We start from the raw sequence: 23779 nt of genomic DNA, 5'->3' as shown, positions 1-23779 counted from the left end.
AGACCTATTGCATTTCCAATGCTTGTTTATTCTGTGATCTGGATAAAAAGTAGCTTAGGAGGTGTACCCGCAGTATTCACTTTTTGCCTTTATAAATGGAGGTGTAAAAGCCTATTGTATTGATGTGCTCATCACTGCAAACCACAAATTGTTGTTTTGTTTTTCAAATTACTGTCGTGTTGCATTTTAAATGGCTGTGTTCACACCGAAGATGTGATCTCACCTCTCAGCTGGAGAATACAAATTATGGATGTGAGGAAAAGGGATCTATTATATGGTGTGGTTGTGCGATCTTACTCTTTAATACTTACCATCTTCTTAAGGACCCTTAGGTTTCGCTTGTCAAACATTTATCTCATCTATGGGTAGCTGTGGCTCTGAGCAGCAAGGCTGACACAAAGGAACAAGTGTAAAGAATTTAAACATCAAGAAAAAAATAGACAACACACCAAAGAAATCCAACACCAATTTATAAACAAGCATTGGTATAGACAATAGGCCTCGCCTTTGGGACCTTATAAGTGTTTAGCCATGCAGTACATTATCCTGGATAGTTCAATTATAGCTGAATTCCTGAATATGTGGATGGCTATATCAAGCCTAAATTGCATCCACTTAAAAATAAACTACACACAAAATTAATGTGTATGCCAAATTGCAGACAGGATGTGTGAAGCAAAGTAAACAAGCAGTATTTGTTTGCTTAGAAGAGCAAAACCACAATCTTCCATAACAAAATGCGGTTCCTCACACTGCTAAACTGTCTATCTACACACATACATCCTCCATTTAGCTGAACGTCAAAGTTTACACTGCTCCTAGAAGCCTGAAAAGGCTGCAGTGCTGGCTCCAGAACGCACTAAACACAACTGGAAGTCTGCACGTTTCTGCTTGTGTAGGAGTGTGTCTAGTTGATGCATGTATTTAAATGTATATTATCTAGCAAATATAGTTAATGCATGTCAACTATCTTTAGGTAGATATCTATAGTTGCATATTATACACCTGCTTGGGAAATAGATGGATGGACGGAGGTGGTAGTTGGAAAGACAGTAGGTGGATAAATGGAGAAACTGATGTGGATGGTTGTTGGAAGGACAGAGCATGGGTGGACCAATGGAGAGTGTTGGGTGTGTGTGAAGGACAGTGGGAGGGTGGATGAACAGGCAGAGGTGTTTGTTGGAAGGACAATGAGTGTTCTGGCAGACGTGGGTGTTGGAAGGATAGCAGATGGGTGGATGGATCAATTAGTTGGCGAATGGATGTAAAATGTAAATCTGTATTTGTAAAGCGCGAACTATTCACCCTTACGGGTCTCAAGGCACTGGGGGCCATCGTGGAAATTAAGTGAGCTATTGCCCAGAGTCACATGGTGCTGAGCGGAACTGCCGCCGGAGCTGGGGATCAAACCACGAACTCTGTGCTCCAAAGTCAGCTGCCCTGGCCGCTGCTCCACACCTCTCCACTCCAATGGATGGATAACAAATGCTGCAAATTGTAATTAAGTGGGTGTGTATGCGCGTCTCAATATACAATTGGGAAAGTGAGAGCCAATTTGACACTCTTGTTGCAATTCACAACATGCACTGCCTCTAATTCACACCCATATACTATTCCGAGTTATCGCACCTGCTTCTTGAGCTAGTATGGTCCATACCCATGATGGTGTGTGCACTATATACATAAGAGGTTGGGAGTAGAAGGCACTTATGACACATTGATCCAATTTATATAGCTTGCTTCTCTAGAAGCAGAAGCCTCCACCACTGGTGTGGACGCTGTGTAAGCACATATTGCGGCATGAAATGCAGGTCTGTCTTCAGGTGCTTCTGACCCAAGACGTGGGCATTGTAAACCTCTGCAGAAGCCTATCTGTTGTACTGTCACTTGCTAAGCATCTACATGCATTGTACCAAATTGCTTGGGGACAAGACGGCATACGTTAACAAATGAATAGAGAAAGGTACAAAAACTAGAGGGGAGAATAAGACAAAAAATAAATATATAATGAGGAAAAAAAGGAAATATATATAAAAGTCAATGGGGTGTGAGGAGGCTGACAGTCGAAGTATTAAAAAACAAAAGTCAAGTAGAAAAGAAAGAAGGCATGCCCATAGAAAATGGCAAAATATGGGCAGAGAACAGGAAAAGAGAGAGTGGTTAAGTGCCACAAAAGGTAGGCATAAACGATTAAGATAGATAGTAAATGAGAAAAGAGAGACCAAAAGCTAAGGTAACAAGCGAGACATGCAGAGAAAAAATGAAAAATGACAGCGAGGAGACAGTTATAGTGACCATTGGCTAAAGTGGAGGTAGGCAGATAGAAAAAGAACAAGAAAGGAGCAGTCCTGTTTTTGCAAACATTTGAAAGCAGCTTTAAATAAATAAATAGTAAAACGGTTACTACCCCAACGTGGCTTCCATAGGTTTGCAGTACAAAAATAAAAGTAACTAGAGGTTCCTGGATTGGAATATACAGCACTGGGTGAACTATGGTGTACTACCACAGGCGGACACTAGAGGTTACCGAATTGGAACTAGACAGTGCTGGGTGTAAACATGTGAGGAAACAGATTGTACAACCATATGCATTACATTTTGGATTTTTTTTGCGACGTGCATAAACTCCTCTTATTGGAAACAAAATGTTCGGAGCGAGAACAGCCGGTATTAAGCGTATGTCTTTCAGTGAAAATATAACCCGCTGGAAACAGGGAGGGACAAGTGCACAGCAAGAAAGGTGCCCATATAGAGTGACATTATGCTCCAGCGGCTAAAGCTCCCATATTCTAGGGCAACTCACAATCTTTACGTGCAAAAAAAAGTAATGTTGTTGGATGCTGTTGTGCCATTGGCCCATATACACACTATGTAAACTGCCATTTAAAAAACTAGATATGCAAAGAAAGTGCAATGAATACATATTTCTATTTCCTCAGTACACCATGTTCATGAGGCACTGGGGCCAGCTTGTTGCTCGTTTCCAGTAGAAAGGAAAGACATGCAACACCACCTACTACTGACTGCCGTAACACGTGTATAGAAAACACAACGTAAGCAACCGCACAAACAAAACACCAGGGATTTTTGGAATAAACTCAATTCTGCTGTAAGACCTGTGTGCAATACCATGTTTGACACAAGCAGGAATCATTGTACTGCCGATGACTAGCTGTAGTGTCGAGCTGGAGCAGGAGCACAAATCAGAGCAAGTGAAAAGAGTTTCTGAAAGAGAACACAAAGACGACAGCGTAAAGATACAGGAAGTTAAGCACTGCTCCGTGGGTGGATCCAAATAACAAGGCAGGACACTGAAGAATTAACCACTAGCAAGGAAGCCTTTTTGAAGGACAATCGATGTGAGGAATAAAAAGGCAATGTGGGGGGATGTAAGTCCACAAAATGATTACAGCATGTCTCGAAGAGACTGCCCAAGCGCTGCCTAGGCTCAACTTAAAAATGGGCTGAATTTTTCTGGTACTGGATATATAGAATTTATAAGGTATAGTAAATCAAAGCATTTCACTCAACCGCGAACAAGCATTAGCCAAGTCAACAAATATGACACTTTTTCACTGAAATGCTTGGGCTAGTTGTGATGCAGCCGCTTAGAGTCACAAGTCAGATGGACCTGCTAGGTCCTCAAAAACAGTTATATGTAAATGTAAATGTGCTGGACTTGTAAAGCGCACAGCTGCCCGTGAGCGTCCCGGCGCTTGCTTAGGGAACCCGTCCTGGTATTCCCCTGTGAGAAACCCCGGCAGGGTGTCCACAAGGTGAAAGCCAGGCATCCCGCCGCGAGGGGCCGTAGTGGAGATTAAGCAAGCTATTGCCCAGAGTCGCAGAGTGTGACCCCGTGAGTTGAGTAGGCACCAGAGCGAGAATTGTCAAGTCTGTGGAATTTTGAGCCCGAGACCCGCCGAGGTGGGGAATCGAACCCTGGTCCACGGTCGATGTCAGCTTCCGGGTCTGCTGCCTCTAACCACTGAGCCACGCTTCTCCACATCACTACACATCAGCAGGGGAAGCAGTTTCCAGTTCCAGGCACTTTCATCCTTTGCAGGGCTTTCCTATGGAAGTGGTCCCGTTGCAAGGGATGAGGGATCCTGAAGATGCTCCTAGGACGCTCTGGATGTGATGCAAACAACTTTGTGCGTCGGGTCCTGGGGCAGCACAGTGGCAAGTTGAGGATTCTGGGCTACCAACTTGCCCAAACAGGCTTCTCAACTGGCGTGTCTCTGTATTGTGAACAGGAATCCAGCTCATTGACCCGTGGAGTCTCTTGGTTGGGCTCTGGAGACTATGTCTCCTGAAACAGGACACAACAGCCACAGTCCCTCTCCTTTGTTAGACACCATGTTCAGCAAGTGCAGTCCATGCACGGTGCAGCAGGGCAGGTCTTCTTCCAGTCCAATCGAAATAAGAGTTGCCCTTTGCCCACCAGTGACATTAAATTCAATTTGACATTAAATCAGATTTAATGCACCGATTCGTTGGATAGCTTACAGCACCAACTTTAGTAGTCCCATTCAGAAGTTAGCTGCGCTGAGGTGTCAGCCTATCACTCTGTACTTGCCAATGGGACTACTCGCCTTTCCACAGCAAAAATTACAATTTTGGGTTATTACTGCTGGAAGATGTACAAGTACACATTCCGATTTTTTGACATACAGCACCCCGACTTAGGGCTCCTTAAGCCTACTTTGGGGGTAATTTACATATATTAACAAGCATTGTAAATGCAATTGGTCTTGCATTTGTTTGAGTAAGAGCTATTGGCATTGTAAATGGCAATGTCTTTTACCTATGTGTTATGGAATGTATGTATGTGGTATGTAGTTGAAATATGTGTGTTGGATTGGATTAGTTAGTTGTGCTATTGTGTGGTGTGGCATGGATTGGATTTGTGTAGTAGAATTATGTGGCATTGTGTTGTGTGGAATTATATGGATAGTAGATATGTGGTATGGAGTGTACTGGAATTATATGGAGTGGGATTGTGTGTTATGGAGTGTAATTATGTGGAATGGTATTTTGACTTGTGGAGTGGTATGTAGTGCTGTTTCATTAAATTGTGTGCTGTTGAATTTTGTGGCACGCTGTGGAATTGTGTGGTGTGTATTATATGTATGTAGTGTGTTATGCAATTGTATTGTTGAGTTGTATTACGTGATTTCGTGTCGAATTATGTGGTGTGGAGTTGAATTGTGTGGTGTGGATAGCTTAACCTGTTTTGTGGAGAAAAAGAAGAAATAGGTAGGAGCTAAGCTTCAGATCTGTGTGTTTGGGTGTTAGAAAAAGAAAGAGTTAGAGCTACTGGCGTTGTAAATGTATCTTACCTATATGTGATAGATTGGAGTGGATGTATGTGGTGTGTAGTGGAAGTGTGGGGGTTGGATTGGAATGGTTAGTTGTGGAATGAAATTGTGTGGTTTAGGGTGGATTTGTGTAATGGTGGATGAGTGTAATTATGATGAAAGGTATTTTGAGTTGTGGAGTGTTATGTAGCGGAGTTTAATTACATGGTGTGCTGTTCAATTTTATGGTACGATGTTGAATTATGTGTTGTAAATTAGATATATGTGGTGAAATTGTTTGGTGGAATATTCTTTTTTATTATGAGGTGTGGAATGGATGTGTGGAGTTGAATAATGTGGAATGGAGCAGTGCAATATAGAGATATTTTGTTGAGTGGAATTATGTGGCATGGGGTGGAGTTTTTATGTGGATCATTATGTGGCATACTGTGGATTTATGTGCGGTGTATTTATGTGGTATTGAGTAGTGTGTAATTAGGTGAGTTGAATTATGTATTGTTGAGTGGTATTAAGTGGATGGTAATTATGTTGCCTGGTGTGGTTGTATGGTTTGGTGTTGTATTGAGTGGTGTTGTGTGGCATTGCATAGTGTGGATTGGTGTGGCGGTCAGTGGAGTGGCGTAAAGTGGAGTGCAGCTGAGTAGAATTGTGTGGAGTGCAGTTGGTTGGAGTGGTGTTGCATAGAGCAGAGTGGCCGTGGAGTGGAGTTGCGTGGAGTGGTGTTGTGTAGAGTCTAATGGCATTGCAAGAAGTGCCATTGCGTGGGTGGCGCTGTATTGATTAACAATACGTGGAGTGGAGTGCAGTTGCGTAGAACGGGCGGCATTGCTTCGAGCGGAGTGCTGTTGCGTGAAGTGGCGCTGAGTGTATTGCTATTGTATTGAGTGGCGTTACATGGATTGGCATTGTTGGCATTATATTGAGAGTTGTGTGTAGTGGCATTTGCACTTCTAGTGTAAAATATATGTGCTGCGACAACCGTTAGAAGCAGAGGTATATGATCAGCAGTACAGTGAATATAAAAGGATAGTACAGTTCTATCATTTTGCAATAGTCATAAACACATACATGGATATAAAATGCATGATAAATGAAAGCACAAGGACTTCTACGCTGCCCATCTAGATGTACCCAAGTGTACCTAGCATGTGAGTAGGTGTGAAGACAAGAATCCCTCTAGGTTTAGTTTAACCACATTACCTGAAGCAAGAGAGTGTAGGACCCCGTCCTGGTCTCGAGTTGGACACTCTGCAAGGGATGTTTAGACCGCTGTCAGCTGGAGCGTCTTCATTCAGGAGCCTCAGCGTCTCTGGTGAGTGTGTCGACCTGGAAGTCTCGGTTACCTCTGACTAACACTAGCAAGAGGTGCTGTATTTATACAGAAAGTTTCTAAGGTTTCTTTGTCCCTTATTCCTTCTATTAGCCATTGTTGGGTATAAGGATGACGTATGGGATGAACTGTGTACGTAGATCTGAGGAGGAAGGTGGTGTAGCCCCAGCCTGGTTTCCAAGAACCCTTATGAATATTAATTCATACTGTGTCAGTCTAACAATGGAATCATAGAACGCCATTGTTCAGGGAAACCCTCCTTCTGCGCCCAGGACTAGAACTAGGTAAAGGTTCAATCCTAAAAGGCTTGTTACTGTGTAGTAAAGGGGAGGTCATGTAGTTGAAAGGGTATGATGTTACCCGGGCCTATATTAAAGTACCTATATGAAACATAACAGTGCCACCCAAGATGAAGCCTATCCCCTTAAGACTACTTCCTAGTGCCTGCTCTCAGACTGCCTAATGGAAGCAGACAGTTGCCACAATGATGCTTCCAAGGTTGTATGTCGAACCTCCACCTATCCTCTTTCAAGGTCACAAAGACTTGTAGGGACATGGTCACCAGATGCCCTTCCATAGGGACATCGTCACCAGATGCCCTTCCACAGTCACCTATCACCTTAAATTCTTCCCACATATCAGGAGTAGGCTCTGGGCATTTCACCACGACCCAGCAGCAGGTGACCCTGCAATGATCACCGGCAACCCAGGGTCCTATTACAAGGTGCTAAAGGAGGCCACCACTTCATCCCCATATTCTAAAAATCCCATAAAAGAAAATCCCAATGAAAGTAGAGCCCTCAGTTATCTGTGCAAACTGAGAGGAAAAAGCCTAACTCCCTGTTCGGGTGGATCATTAAAAAGGCAGTGCAATCGTAATGCAGGGACTGGCTTGCTAATTGTACAGGACAGTAACAATGTATAAGTATCGGAGGTGGATATTGCAAAGTGATGAAAAAAATAGATTCCGTTGATTGCATTATGAAAAAAATGGTGCACTCCGAAGTATGTCTGCGATGGTCTAATCAACAGGATTGTTGTTATATGAAGCAGATTATCAACTATTTCCACACAATTAATTGCTTTGTTTGAATTTAATTTTGCTACCTGGGTTCCACTTGAGATTATGGGTCACGTATTTGCTCTCAATTGTCACTCTGACCCAAACTAGGGGGGTGGGTAAAGAAAACATCTGATGTGGATCGAAATTCAACAAAAACGTACTCTAGAAAGGTCACCCATTAGTATGCAATCAACATTTAAACATCATTGATAAAACCACATCATGAATGTAAAACTAAGAGACTCAAATTGAAGTTGAATAATTTATTTGCGTCATTGGTATAGACTTCTATGAGAACATTTTCTTATATAAATTAGGTTTAAGTTATGGTATATAAATAATATAATTAAAATATTTTCTTTTTTGAGAAGACATTACGCGGACTTACACAAATGTAAACATACATATATGTACATCATGTATCTCTATTTGAAAAATACAACATTTTGTTTACTTTCATCCAAACATAGCATCAATTTGAGTACAGCCTAATGTTCAGAAACAACTCCTGAAGACAGCAGGAAGTTCCACTGAAACTGAACAAAAAAATAATCTTTACTGATGAAGTGAGGACCTTTATAGAAGGCACATAACCGGTCTGTCCTGTTACGGCCAATATTTGTAACATGGCGTTCATTGCCCTGAACATGAAGATGTAATATGTATATGCAAAACACATGTTCCACTGAAAGCCTTGCAAGACACCTTTTGCTTTACAACACACAACATTTTCTTATGGGGGTTGGAGAGGTAAACCGAAGTGACAAATTATTTTGGAAACCTATTTGGGGATTTTATTGTGAAAACAGAAAGGTTAGTGCATCATTTAAATACCTAATGCAACCGTAGAAGCCCCTTTAAAATACTTGATGTGGAATCATAAAAAGTCTTGTTACAATGCTTTCAAACATCGGTAACAGATTGAAAGAATGCTAAAAATGGTTTCGTGGAAGCCATTTAAAAACTAAACTTTTAACAATTTGAGCTAAAGCTTGTGCAGTGATTTTCCAACATTGAAAATTTGGACCAATAAGATGTTTGGTGGCAGATGGCGCCAGTTTGCATACACTTTCATGCAACAAAATGAGAATTCCATTGAACTAAGGATGTATGACGTTACAACGCAGGCTATTACAACGCCTGCCTTTACAACGCGGTTTTTACATCGCATACCATTACAACGCATAGCGCTTTTGGGTGCTGGACAGTGAATAGTTTAATTTACTATTCCAACTCCAGTCCCCGTGGACACTAGGGAAGGTGTTGGATAGTAAATTAAACGTATTCCCTATCCTAGAGCGCCCCCCAGCGCAATGCGTTGTAATAGTTTGCTTTGTAATGACCGCGTTGTGATGGTAGTGCGTTGTAAAAGTTTCATTGTAAGTGATGTTTACTTGAACTAAAAACTCAGTTTTTTATTTTTTTATTTTATTTTTTTAATACAGACTTTCTGATAAAAGCAGGACAAACTAAACCAACCTAGAAGCAGCCCTTGCTGGAGTGTCATCTATTCTAACCTCTGGCTACAGTAAAGAAAGCCAGACCTTTCCAAATAAATATTAACTTTAACATATTTATGAAAAACACATGTCAACTGCTATGGCTCATTAACTGAAAAGGGTACTCTTGTGAAACACTTTCAGCATGGGTAAAAAAAGGGATGCATGCAGTATGCTTGGAGTAAGTATGAAATCCAAGCACAATATCAAGAAAAAACAGCAGGTAATACAACGTTATCATCAATGGATGTTAATGTTTGTTTTATGGGTCTTAATCACAAGAATCTTCTGATCCTTCTGTGCCAAGCAAACTTCTTTTTGAAGTAGGAAAAGGAGTGGTGTCACATCTGAAGTGGTGTCACATCTGAAGATACCCAGGTTAACAAAATACTGATAAAGCCAAGAACCAATCATGCCAATAAAGGGTTCCTTAGAAAAACAAGTTTAGAAACTAAATTGGAAAGCTATAATTATCCATGGAACAGAGATCACAGATATTGGCCAATGATTGAAGAGAGATTTGAGGTCATATTAGCCCCAACATAAATCATAATCTAAGCACAGACGGTAGCAGGAGAATAGGACTGATCTCAATGAAGTCACTTACAAATTCTCAGGCAAATGGTTAGTGCTACTGCCAGTGTCTTCGTTTGGTAGAGTGTACCCCACCATGAAAATATCCATCTAGACAAAACGTACTTCGTAACTACTCTGCCCTGAGCAAAGGACCAGATATGTTCCCAAAAGGTCATTGTTCCAAGATCTTAACCTTGCCCAAGCATCACAAATATGGCTTAATGACAACATGGAAATGCAGAAAGAAAAGTCGACTAGCAGCTCAATTGGAACAACATTTTGGAAGTATTCCACGGTATGTCACAATTACTATATACTAATTAAAACATCAGTTGCTAGTAGAGCACTTCTTTTTAGAATCATTGCTTGATAATGTTAGAACCATTATTATTTTTAAAGGTTAGAGTATTGATTTGTGCAAGACCCAAAGGTTGGCTCACAAGATTAGATAGTACTTTTTGGGATTTCCATACAATAGTTGATTTATTTAATAGTGCTGCACCCACTGCATTGCTTTAAAAGAACATTATGTATTCATAATTTAAAGAAAAAAACAGCTGTATGTTCTATACTGCCAAAAATAATCTATGTTGCAGTTACTGCCATGACAAATATCTTTCTGAAATAGTAAAAGGTTTTCTTCTGTAGTGACTGTCTTTAGAACGTCAAAATACACGCTGCTCAACTGACGAGTGCCATAGTTTAGAAGCCAAACTGTCAACGTCCTGAAGATTGGATGGCGATGCTCCTGGGAGAAGGCTTGTATATCCTAATGGAGACACCTGCAAAAGATTATGTCCCGAGTGAAAGATCAGTCCATCTGCTAATTTATTGGGGTGTCAGTGGCATCAGAAACAAATGCCCAGGAAACCTCCTCTGCAAACTTTAAGGGCGACTCCTAAAAGAACCCCTCACTGGTGACCGGAATGCACAGCTTAAAAAAAAAAAGTCAGTTTCTGTAACTGAGAAAAATTAAAGGGGACTGGCAGCAGACAGCGCAAAAAAAATGAATTAAAAAACAGAAGACTTCTACTTTACTCAAGTCTTTAAAAATACGTCAGATGGAGTCTGATTGCATGTTGCATCCTCCCACAGATGTTTTATTGACATACTAGTTAAATTACCAGTTAACATTTGCCTAAGAGGTTGACCATTAATGAGAGAACAAGACTTGAACCCCCCCCCAATTCCTTCCATGTTTCTAAGCATGGTAACAGGTGTGCCCACAAACATTCTATTTGCAATATTGTTAACATGAGTTGTTTAGGGCAAGTCCACCAACTCAAAGTTTGAGTTCAAAGAGAAGCCTCTGAAATAACGTATCTATTGTGTGTAAGAGCGCATCCTCATCTAGGGAGGGTATTGGTAGAACTATGGCAAACTTGGATGGATGGGGGAGGGGTCTAAAGGAAGGGATATAGTAGGGGCTGCTAACCAGGGACTAGAGTGTCATTGTCAAATAGATGGCTGTGTGCATTCTGTCGAATATCTGCTAACAGTTTGGGAGGATGTTCGTATTTAGGTGGGGGGGGGGATGAGGGAACTACCCCCGCATCCCCCCAACCCCATGTTGTGAAAGGATATACCCAGTTACTACAACCCAGGGGAATTCAACGAGTGTGGTTCGCTGAACTAGTATCATGGGGTGGGAGATGGTCTGGTTCAGACTCCATGATCTAGGCCTCTGTTAATGCGAGGGCAAAGCCTTTTATGGGCTAAAGAAAGTAGTTGATAAAGGGAGTCAGATGGTGTACTCAAACGCCTCTTTGATGGAGCCAGAGACGAGAAGTATTTTTTGTTAGAGAAAATTAAAACTTGGTAATGCCTATATAACAGTAAAGGTTCCCGGAGGATGCACCACCTCAGAAGCCTAATCACCAGGTAGATATCTAGCTTACCTGCCCTGCATGTAGTTTTATATAATTTCGGTTAGAAATCGTTACAATTACCTACACTAAGGTCAGTTAAGGAGACCGTGCACGTATCCTCAAACAGTCGTCTAAACACGCGACAGTAAAGACGCTCCATATTAGAAAAAGATGTAGGGTTCAATCATTGTTCTACATAGCACTAAAGTTACAAAAATACAATTAACCTAAAAATACATTAATTGTCGCCCAACAAAGGAAAATATTTTAACTAAAAGACTAGTAGGCTGCCTTTCAGTGACTAGGCTGGCTCATTTTTCACACAAAAGGAGTGACACAAATCAAGAAATGCATCCCAGAGGTTTAAGGATAGGAGCTGGCTTCAGGATTAGGTGGGTGCAGGGGAAAGATCCATGTACACCGGTGTCACCCCAACAATGGGGACAGGTGAGGAGATTCTATATAAAACCTAGGTGGGACACACTACTGACACAGTTAGCTAATATCAAAGAAAATACTACGATGGAGAAGCACAGCTTCCCAATTTAAGAGCAAAGATGAACATAGCATCTACAAGTCGCGCATCAGTTGACCAATTAAGGCATATGCTCATGCCTTCTTTTAGCCAAGGATCTAACTGCACAAAAAAGGATTTGCATTTCCAAATTCCAGTTAGACTATTAGCAATGCAAAGTTCTCATAAGTTCAGGTAAACCTACTTTATATTGGCAAGTACACAATTTCCTTTCTGGTAGTTAGGATAGCACATAAAATGAAACCAATAATGACAAAATAATCAGAGTGTTTCGAAAGGCCACAAGCCCCTCACCCAGCATCCCTTCTCAGCGAGCCTACTTACTGCATTGAAAAGAAAACTTACTATATTCTCTATGAGCAGAAGCACCAAGGACACAAATGCCACTCTGTTTTTCCAAGATTACCTCCCTGCAAGTAGTTAACAAAGAACCTCTAAATTATTATTAACTACTTTTATGAACGAGGCACCTTTTTTCAGATACGCCACCTTCAGCAACTTGACGCACATGTAGGGCTTATGTCACTGTATATCTTCAGTTTATATTTTCCAGTGGAAGAAATCGGATTGATGCAGCCAACATATATTGCAAATGCCAAATCGTTCAAGGATACCTGTTCGGAAAGAATGATTTTGAATATCACTTTTTACTAATCTATGCGTTTCATCTATTATTTTCAACCCATCTTTGCTGTCAGAAAATGGAACAAGGGCATAGTGGCACCAATGTTTGGGTAAAAGGAAAAATTATTTAAAACAAGAGCGTTGGAACAAATATTTTCCATGAATCTTTTTACATAGAAAAATTATATGATATACAGATGCCTGAACTATCACATAATTATATTGATAAATATTAAAGTTAACATTCTTCACTCAAATTAAATATTTAGTTACATTCTGTAAATGTGTAGAGACATTTACATGTTTCTCTTTTGTACATCCAGCAATTCAAAGAGAAGACCCACATGTGGTGAAAAGATAACAATGGGAAATCAAATAAATGGATAACTGCAATAAAAATAGATTCTGGAAACAGTTATTGTAATCTGACAAGTTCTTCGCTTGCCTCCATTTTCTGTCCAATACCAACTGTTTATCTAGATAGGCATATTGTATCAGTCTACTCAAGGGTGTACTAGATTATATGACGGAGGAAGACCTGGTGGACTAAAATCCTAAAGAGTGGATAGAAACTGGAATACTTAAGAGAATAAGACAGGAGCCTGCGAGGAAAATTTGTATTAATGATGGTAATAGCAAATTTAGAAAATTATACTGACTAGTTAACCCCCGGTGGAATCAGTTGTAAATAGTGTGCAGTTAAGCTGTATGAGGTTAGTCGCAAGTTGGCCTTTCTGTGGAATAAGTACAGCTTTGCCTAATGAAGTGCTAAGATCTGTCTCCAGTCACATGCAATGAAAAGACAGTACCATGCACAGAAAGGGTCTGTTTTTCTATGTTAGGTTTCATTGTTCATGAAAATGCAAACGTTTTCAGTCTTTAGCATGGAAATATTCTCACACAATATAAAAAAAGGTTCCAAATGGACAGAAAAATACCAGGCCATTTAGTATGGCCCTAAATGAACAAGCATTACGGTGGTTTTGACTTGGTGTTCAACCAAAAGCACCAATCTATTAGCAGGATCAGATCATGTCCAGCAGGCCTAAAGCACTGGCAGCTGTATCGCATGTATTAGTTACTTTGCACAAGCCCCATTTTTCCGGAGTCCAATCAGTAGGATTAAAAAGAAACAAAGTCGGTCAGAGTTAATTAGAGAAGTATGTTGGGCTCTTCGCTAAACGTGAAGTCACACACTAGAGAAAGGTGATCTGAGGGATAGCTAAATGACGGCAACCTATTGGGTCCAATTTGCTCTTCAGTTGGCATTCCTAAAGCAGCAACAACATTTAAGGCATTTTGGGAGTACCATATATAATCCAGTGTGTGGCAACTCTCCCCAGACAAACGAATCTTCCATGATGTGTATGGGGGCTCAGACTGTCCATCATGGCTCAGAAGCTTATATGCACTGTTCAGATTCAGGCTGGAAGAAGCAAAGTGTTTATAAACGTCTTCAGATGGCTCTGCATTGAAGTCTCCACAGATGATAAGGGGAATATTTGCTCCTTGAGTTATATCCTGCAGGTTTTGGAGTAGGTTTGATCCCTGAGCCGAACGAAACCTCTCCCAACCGGTCCGAGCTTTTAAGTGAGTGACTGCGATGCAAAGTAGCCTGCCAGTCTTATTGCACTGCAGTGTTTCAGCTATGGCCACTTGGTTTGTTTTCAGGGACAGAGCAGTTAAACGGATGTTGTTGCTACTGACAAGCTGAAAGCGATCTTTGAGAAAGAACAAAGCACAACCATCTGGTCCATTATTGTGTTGTACATCCAGACACGGTGACCATGGCTTTGGGAGGAATGTGCATTGGTAGCCCATCCTGCGGAGGACTGGCTGGAAGGTATCAAAGAAATGGTCCACTTCCTGCAGGCAAAGGATGACTGGACGATAAGTGACAATTTCTTCAAGGATTAGATATTTTCTTTCTTCCCATTTGAGAGCTTCCATGGGACACTTTATGAAATTGTCTGTGCCTTCTCCAAGAGCTAAATGGAAAAACAGAAAGGTAGTAAAACATTTTTTCAAACATTTATCATACCTCTCATTTACGCAGATTATGGCACAATGATTATTTGATTAAAGAGAAAGCAAAATCACCTTAAAATAACTACAGATTTACAAGAAATTAAAAACAGAGTAAAATTGTTCGTGATCATTAAGGTGTTTCTGCTGCACGTGTATATCTAATGCAGAAGCTCATCTTCTAGCCTAAGATCCTGGAAACTTGTTCATGCCACATAGGTTCACAGAATCTCGCCGGTGCCCTGTAGTACCTACAGGCTGAAATGTAAAATGGCACCTCTGGGCCAGTGATCCTCAGTACTCTGATATTTCCCAACCACATAGGGACCCAGAAATGATAAAGAACATGAGGGAAAGCAGACCTGAGAAAGATCTTTCAGAAAAGAAAACAGTATCTATAAAAATAAAATAAAAAAAACAATAACAAAGGTATGCGTGTCTCTCTTTTAGTAGTTACTACTGCATCTGAAAATTCCAGGTCTTTTGAAAGGCCTACCCAGCATTATCCAACACATTTGTATCGAGGAATCGGAGGTAATATAAAATACTGAGGAAATTGTCCACACCCTTATGGAAAAGTGTTTGACAAATGTATACAAACACCAACAAGTAGCCACTTGTCAAACCTCCGGCAAAAACACAGCACTCCAACCTATCCTCAGAAAAGTAGAGGCTGCAAATCTTCTTTCTACCATTAGACTATGCATACTTCGGTGTTTTACCAGCTGCAGAATTACACTACTTAATAGTAGAAACAGTTCTGTATGAGAGTACCTTCTTAGTTACCACTGTGCCACTTGGACAATCCTTGCTGGCCAAGCAACACTGCCCAGTCCACTCTGCACTTAAGCCATCTTAAACTGAACAACAGAGCTTTTTGGGATTCAGCAGGTGCAAACTCGCTTCTCCAATAGCTTGATGGGTTTGAAAAAAGAAAATTGGTACTGCCTATGAATGCTAGTTAAAATGAAAATAACTAAGAGCTTTGGCCAGAATATGTTTTTTTAACCTCATAGGGTTATATTATCATTTGGAAACACAATTTAGCTGCAAGTAAGATGAAAGTGCTTACTCTCAACGTCCCTTTCGGGCTGAAGTAATCATAACCAGAATCATTGTCCTAATAATCAAGTATTGAACATCATCATATAAAAGGGAAAAAGGGAAAATCCATTACCTGAAACAATATCCGAATCAAATCAATTGGTTGGGTATGCAAGAAGATGACAGACACCAATTCGTTATGCCTTTCAAACAAGAGACCCAACTGGGATACCACGTTATTAAGTCACCTCATAAAAACAAAGAGCCACCAAACAATGCTACAATAGAAATTTGCAACCCCTACATAGCCAGTTTTACTACCCACTACAACGAATGACAATGCTGATATTGGGTTCAAAGACGGTTTTTAAACTAGTGTCATCAAGTTGCTTTGCACATCTGCACCCCGCCCCCAACCCGCCAAAAAAATCTTCAAAGATCACAGTCTATTATTTTAGTCTGCCTGCAGCCCAGCTTTGCAATTTCTGGCTATGTGGTCTGGTGTTTTGCATCCTACTGTCCTCTTGCAAGGAAGCAGAGGATCACCAGTATTTTAAGACCTAACCCAGTTGAGAAGATCGGTCAGTTATACAGAGCTATTAGATTCTTCCTTTCCTTCAAAAGGAATCAGCCAGATCGAATAACCAGGTACAAAACATTTTCATTATAAATTCTAAAAGAAGTGTACACCTTTAAGAAGTAAGAGGGCCCCGTCACAAGTACTCTTTTCTTGCATGCAGGCCCTGCATTGCTACCCATGCATTCCCCAATGGTTCAGTTCCTTTCTTACAAGCTTGGTTTCCTATATGTAAACACAGTAAATACTAATTGATGGGATTATTAGATGGTCTGAGGGGACACGGATTCCGAACTAGCCCCCAATCCACTTTTGCATTTGTGAGCATTTTGTTGAACACCAGATACAGCATTATGTAGATCTAATCTGGTGATCCTTATGGGCCTTCAATAGGTAAAGCAACATTTGTAATAGTTGGGTCCAGTTCCGTAAGAATGAAGCAACGCTCAGAAACAAGTCACTCAAATATGCAAAATGATTATGTTTCTTTGGTAGCTAGACTACCTTCAACGTCGATACAAGTGTTAGCCTCGGTGACCTCAATTGGGATTTCTGCACAGAAAAAAATAATTGAAATCCACTGAAAGAAGATTCTAGAAGCAAAACCAGGCTCAATTACTAAGAAGAAACTAAGTGCACTGCTTTAAGATGGTCTTCAATTATATTAGTGGAGGAAGATAGGACTTTTTGGGGAACAAAATAGACTTTAAAAAAAAAAAAAAGAACTAATAAATTAACATTCCAGTAAGGAGAAAGCAGCAAGACAACATACAAAAAAATGTATCATCGTGAAAAGGCCTCCACAAGTCCTGGTAATAAAGCAAAGTGAACAAAACTGGCCTCAGTAAGTTGATGACACATTGGTATAAGGCAGGGTTGGTGTGTAAACAAGCATTTGCAATGCAACAGGTCACGCATTTGAGAGTTTGCGCTATTGGCATTGTAAATGACCATGCCTTTTATTTATCAGTTTTAAAAACAGAACATAAATAAAAGGCTTTGTAAATAAAAGGCTATTGGCATTGTAAATGAATAAATGAATGAAATAGGTTTTCTATAGCACGTAGCTACCCTGATGCTTCGTAGCGCTTATGACCCGGCAGAAGAGAGCACAGCAAGTTAGTGACTGGCACTAAAGATGTGGGTATTAAGCAGTTTACGGAAGATTTGAAGATTGGATTCCCTACGGGGAGTGAGGGGAAGAGAATTCCAGAGGTTGGAGGCATTCAAAGAGAAGGAACATCAGTCCCATCTGGATCTTTGAACCCTCCTTGTAGAAGCAAGGAAGGCATAGCTGGAGCGAAGACTCCTGGAAGGAAGGTAGGGGGACACCAGAGGGTGGAGAATGGCCGGTCCGGTTTTCCGAATAACTCCATGGGCCAGGCACATAGCCTTGAAACGGATTCTAGATTGGATGGGAAGCCAGTGAAGTGTCCTCAGTGCGGGGCTCGCAGACTGGCTCCGAGGGATCCGGAGGAGCAGGCGGGCCATGCAATTCTGGATCACTTAAAGTTTTTCAACAGGGGCGCCCAAATAAAGGGCTTTCCCATAATCCAGACGGGACAGGATAAGGGCTTGCACCAAAATCCTGCAAGCCTGAAAGGGGAGTAGAGGTAGGATTTTCCTTAGCACCCTCATGAGGCCAAAGCACGTAGCTGAGAGTTTGGCGGCTTGATGGTTGAAGCAGAGTGTCAAGCCATATGCCAAGGCTCTTAATCTGCTGCTTTGGAACAGACATGGTGCCAAGATAGGTCAGCCAGGATAGTGTCAAGGGGGGTGAGTGAGATTTGCCCAGGAACATTAGTTCTGTCTTGTCCCCGTTTAGCTTAAGGTGAGATAGTTCCATCCATTCGGCTACTGCCTCTAGGCAAGTGCCTAGAGCCCAAGATGAACCCTCCGGGTGGTTTGTGCCACCACCAGTTGGGTATCATCTGCATAGGTGATTATATGAATGCCGAATGGAAGTACTATCCCTGCCAATGGAGCCATATAGGAGTTAAGAAGCATGGGGCTCAGGGAGGAGCCCTGGGGGACCCCACAGCTAAAAGACCATTGGTTAGATGTTACAGTGTCCTCAGTGACCTGAAAGAAACAATCCTTTAAAAAGGACTGGAACCAAGTGAGAGCCATGTGCGTCACTCCAAGATTTTTTTAATTGCTCAAGCAAGATGGTATGATCAACAGTGTCAAAAGCGGCACTGAGATCCAGCAAGATGATTGCTGCTAAGCCGCCCTGGTCTACCAGTCTCCTGGCCTCTTCTGTTACTGCCAGTAAGGCAGTCTCTGTCCCACACTTAGGACGAAACCCTGTCTGGGATTCATGGAGTAGGTTGTTTGACTCCAGGTAGTGGACTAGGGTAGAGTTTACGTGTCTCTCAATCAGCTTACTCAGCCAGGGAAGAAGAAGAGAAATGGGTTGGTAGTTGGCCAGGTTGGAGGTGTCTAGGTTTGGGTCTCAGGAGGGCTCCGACCTGGGCACATTTCCAGGCTGAGGGTACCTTTCCTGTGGTGATAGAGGCATTTAGGGTCTTCAGAATTACTGGGTAAATGGCTTCCGTAACTAGAGTGAGATGTTGCGGGGGAGCCGGGTCCATAGGTGACAAAAGCTTTTTATTTATGTGCTGTTTTTAAAACAGATAAATAAAAGGCATGGTCATTTACAATGCCAATAGCTTAAACTGTAACAAATGCGAGACCTAATGGCTTGCAAATGTGTGCTATACAAATTTTAAAAAGCGTTAGGAGAGCGCGTGTCTTGCCTGCAACATCAGGCAGGTCAAAGCTATTTGAGAAATTAGTGCTCAGAGGCTGTAGTTAAAGCCAAACGAACAACAACACATGTAACAGGCGTGTCGCCATGTGAGGTTACAAACGGAGACAAGGCAGTACTAAAGAGGGTTTACTAAGCCTTTTGACAAATAAACAGCCATAGTGGACAATGACGCAAGCCAATGGAAAATGTGGGTGGAGAGAGGGTGGAGCTTCAAGTTCCTACCTCAACACAGCATGCCTCGCAGAGCATGCGCAGCCCAGGTTCGACCTAAAAAGGGACAGTGGAAATAGGTCCCTTTGCTAAATGTAAAGCAACAGCATGCACTGTAGTCATTACCAACCACTTGGACTTGAGGAAAGGCCAGAACGACAGAGTAAAAAAATACTAACAAAAAACGTATGCGAAGCAAATGCAAAAGCACGGAAAGTTTTCTTAAAGACATAGGACTGCACTGTTTTTGAGATGTTCAACGCTGTAAATCTATATATTATATTGGATGCACAGGAGGGTCCAAAGAGGACTCATTTAACGCACACCTATAAGATAAGTTAGGGCCTGACAACTACCAAAGAAATACTGTGAAGATATTTTTGGCGGGCTCCTTGTCTTTACTGATGGCTGGCTAACAGAGTTTATAAACACACAGCTAAACATTGCTTTTCTCTGTTTCTGTCCCAGCTGTCTTGTTGGTGTATGAATGTTTTTTCAAGCAGGCCCCATAAGTGTTTTTATTACTAGCCAGTCTAAGGTCAGGACATCTTCCAACTCAGAAAGGTGTATAAGTAGTTCTGAATAGATTATCGTAAATAGTTTGAACAAGAGACACTGAGTTTGATGGTGGTCTGGTAACTCGGTGTTACCGGTGTGCCGTTCGTTTAATAGAGTGCATTTAAAATTTGACAGCCAGTCATGTTTTATAATTATAAACACTGTTGTTACGAAATGTGTTTCCAGTCCTTGTAAATTATAAGCTTTGTCGATTTTTAAAGATTCCTTCACTATTTCTTTGAACTTATATGCTCATCACAAACGTTGAACACTCAGATAGACTTAAGGTTTTAAACACACATACCTTGAGCTAGAGCGTTCCATTGCATGACTCGAATGGGATGCTGGTCACCACTGGAGAGGCTCCTCAGATTCACGAAATTCCTCTGCAGTCGTGCAGGTCTTGCTTTCAGAATTTCTTGGCATTCATCAAGGAGATCCTTTGGGTCGATTGGATCAAGTTCATCCTCATCTTGTGGATTCTGCAATTGCTCCTGGGGTTGGGGCACAGCACTGCTGTTGAGTGTTTTGGAAAGAGCGCTATAGAGCCTGCTTGTACTGTTACCCATCGAACAAGCTGCGGAGGAAATAAGAGGGCAAGGTTACATTGAGTCCAGCAAACTCTAGGCCATTTCACATTTAATAAAGCTCACCTCTCTGTGGCGGCATCGGAGACAATACCGTATGGCCGGAGGTGATATGGATTCTTAACCTGGGCCTTGATAGATGTGATCTAAGTTAGGATTTAGTCCAACAGAAGATGCGGCTTTTTTAAATGCATTTTATTATTCCTACAAATGTGCATAATTACTTAATCTCAAAGAAGATGCATAAAAAAAAGTTAGAATAAAACGCTAATATTTTCATTGTAATTTAACACCTTCACTGCGGCGGCTATTGCCGCAGTGCTACGGGTTTTGAGCGGCCTCGCGGCGGGCGCATGCTGGTGACGGAACCGCTCCGTCACCAGCGTCGGTTGAGCTGTGCTCGTGACGGAGCGGTTCCGTCACGGCCCGCCCCGCTCAATAGAACCCTCAGCGCAGGCGCGGAATTCGCGCCGCGCATGAGCGTTCCATCGAGCTGGGCGGGCCATGACGGAACCGCTCCGTCATCAGCACAGCGCGACCGTGGCTGATGACGGAGCGGTTCCGTCATCAGCACCGAAGGGGTTAATTTAGTGCAGAGAGGCTCACATAATACTGGTTACAATATATTTAGGCTGTCCTGTTTTCAGTTTCTATTTTTGGTAAATTCTGGTGGGGTTTTTTCAGTGTTTTCAATATCTTAAAATACAGTTGTTATCAGTGGTTACACATTTTCACGTTACTAAAAACAACAGAAAAAGTGTTTTTCCGGTGTTTAGAGAACGTTTTGCTTTCATCATTGCTTGCTTTCTGCACTGAAAGAACATGGTATATAGACAGTGTACGTATAGTGTATGAGGTCCAAAGAGATTTTTGCAAATTAATCTTATTGTAATACACCATACAATACTTCTTCAGTGAGTCTTTGGTCATGTGCGCTCATGCTTTCCTTCCCATGTAAACTTCTGTGAAAAGGCCCTCTCAGCATTCATAGCCCCTTGGGCTGAGAACCATCAGCTAAGGGACACAGTTGGGATGACTCTTTCTTTGATGCCACATAAAGCACGAAATGATACATATTTGTGCTCTAGTTCCTGGGCATAAGAGAACAGTGCAACAGAATGGACTAAAAAGTCAACAGCAACCCTCATTAACTCTGAAGATTGTAAAGATGCTTTCAGCATACCATCTAACAAGTGGCAGGGATCTCCTACAGGGAATCACTACAGCTCGGGTATCAATTTTGACAGGTCATCACACAAAGTTTTTTATATACGTAGCTGAATCACTACAAATACAAACAATATCACTCCAATCTTTGTTGAACTTGGAAAGAACTTTTTTTGCAGAGCATAACAAGTGACACTGCGTTCCATGTTTTCATAAAGTCTGGTGTCACGTTTTCACCACTATCCCAGATGCTTGGTGATATATATACTTGTCACTATACCTTGAATTTAATGTTTAAAGTCTGAGGTGTTGGCAATTCACCTACTATCAATACAGACCCACTAGAAACTATGGTCTGATGTATTAAGGGTTTTTACCCATTCTCTGTGGGTAAATGTGATGACACATATTAGTAAAGATGTTTATGAAACTAGCCATTTTATATATCAGTGAAAGAATCAAATGCAGCCAAAATATCAAATGTGAGTTTGATATGTCCTGATTCTCTACAGTTTATAAAATAATTAAACTAAACCTAAAACGTGAAACTAAACCCTGCATCTTTAGACCAAAGGCCATAAAACTGAAAAAAGTAAAAGGAAGAAACAATATTTTAGTGGCATCCCTAAAGAACAAAACTCAAGCAGAATAATGTTAGCCAGTCTTTCTTACTGCTAGCTTGTATAACAAAGTTACATTTTATTGACCGCTTCAGTAAGGACAAAATGACTCTTTCACTTTCTTTATCCTTTCTTTGAATGGCATTTAGTTTGTGGTTGTGCAGGTGTTTTTTCAGTGTTTATATGTTTTCACCGGTGAGGGCTATTTTTCTTTCAGTGGGGTTTTATCAGTTATTATAGGTTTAAACCTAAAACCCCACAGCCTAAATATATTGCTCCTTTGTACTGTACAAGACATTGCTTAGGAATATGCTTGTAAGTACAAAGGGTCATAATAAAAAGGTCAGACTCATTTTCTGCCAATTTAAACCTAGTTAATGATCCAATAAAAGCGAATACTAATTTCTACAACTCAGCATTTTCTACAATATCAGGCCTCGAAAAAACATAAAACATTTACTAGACCTGCAGGTCTAGTGGCGTCAATAATCAACTCAACCTAATTATAATGCTTTTGACCCATAAACTGGCTTGAAATTATGTAATCCTGGGCCCTTATCACATATTCGGGCACCTTCAAATATGAGAGTTCAGCAGGTCTGCTGTACAAAAAAAAAACTCTTTTGATTTATTATAATAAACCTTTGCTCCATATACAACACAGATCTAGTCACATTTAGGATACACATGACCCTTGACTTGCATCTTAGGTCATTAACTGCAATGTCACCAGGACGGAGAGAGGAATATTTCTCAAATCATGTTTAAAAACTATCACTTTTAATAAATGCATACCCGAAGCATGAAGTGGTAGCACACTTACTTGCAATCAGCAGATTTTCCATTGTAATGGCCATAACCAAACCCACTGACATTTATTTTTACTGATGAAATTAAATAGCGTACAATATTTGGAAATTGAGTTTCTGCAAATATTTTTCCTTTTTACATCATAGTGTTCTGATTTTCTGATATGTTTTGTTCCTATTTAAATCTTGGTTTGCATCACACTTCGAATTACACAAAAAAACGACAAAAAAACAAACCACATTTTAATTCCTGATATTTTGAAATACTTATACTGTCATGTGCCCATGTTAGACCTGGTAGGAAATAGTGACATTTTACATGTACACTGTCTTTTCCTAAAGTTGCCTTCACTTTGTCACATCACTCTTTTAACACATTTGCATATGTGAAAATTGGGTTCGTTTCTGAAAAAAACACCGACCTTGCTGACACAAAAAACTTTGTGAGAAAACTATCACACTGCCTTGGCTTTATGTGCAATGCCAAAACGCTTGTGAAACAAATGTGTTTGTTATTACGTCCATATGGCGACGCAGCTATCTGTGGAATACAAACAATGGCAGCCTGATCACAATGTCAGCCCCAGGCAAGGAGA

At 41.0% G+C, this 23779-nt stretch overlaps 1 protein-coding gene across 2 annotated transcripts in view; it reads right to left on the bottom strand.

The window, feature by feature from the left end:
- Positions 1-7959: 7959 nt before the first annotated feature.
- NOCT (nocturnin) overlaps positions 7960-23779 on the bottom strand; it is a 37684-nt gene continuing 21864 nt past the window's right edge. For both annotated transcript variants that reach the window (XM_078676778.1, XM_078676777.1), the window contains exons 2-3: positions 20305-20577; positions 7960-14801 (exon numbers count right to left, since the gene is read on the bottom strand). In XM_078676778.1, coding sequence (XP_078532904.1) covers positions 13966-14801; positions 20305-20577 — 1109 coding nt within the window. In that variant the 3' untranslated portion in view covers positions 7960-13965. The remainder of the gene's footprint in view (positions 14802-20304; positions 20578-23779) is intronic.

The sequence above is a fragment of the Lissotriton helveticus genome, chromosome 2_1 (assembly GCF_964261635.1).
Source record: "Lissotriton helveticus chromosome 2_1, aLisHel1.1, whole genome shotgun sequence".
NCBI classification, from domain to species: domain Eukaryota; kingdom Metazoa; phylum Chordata; class Amphibia; order Caudata; family Salamandridae; genus Lissotriton; species Lissotriton helveticus.
This window is presented reverse-complemented; position numbering and strand designations above follow the sequence as displayed.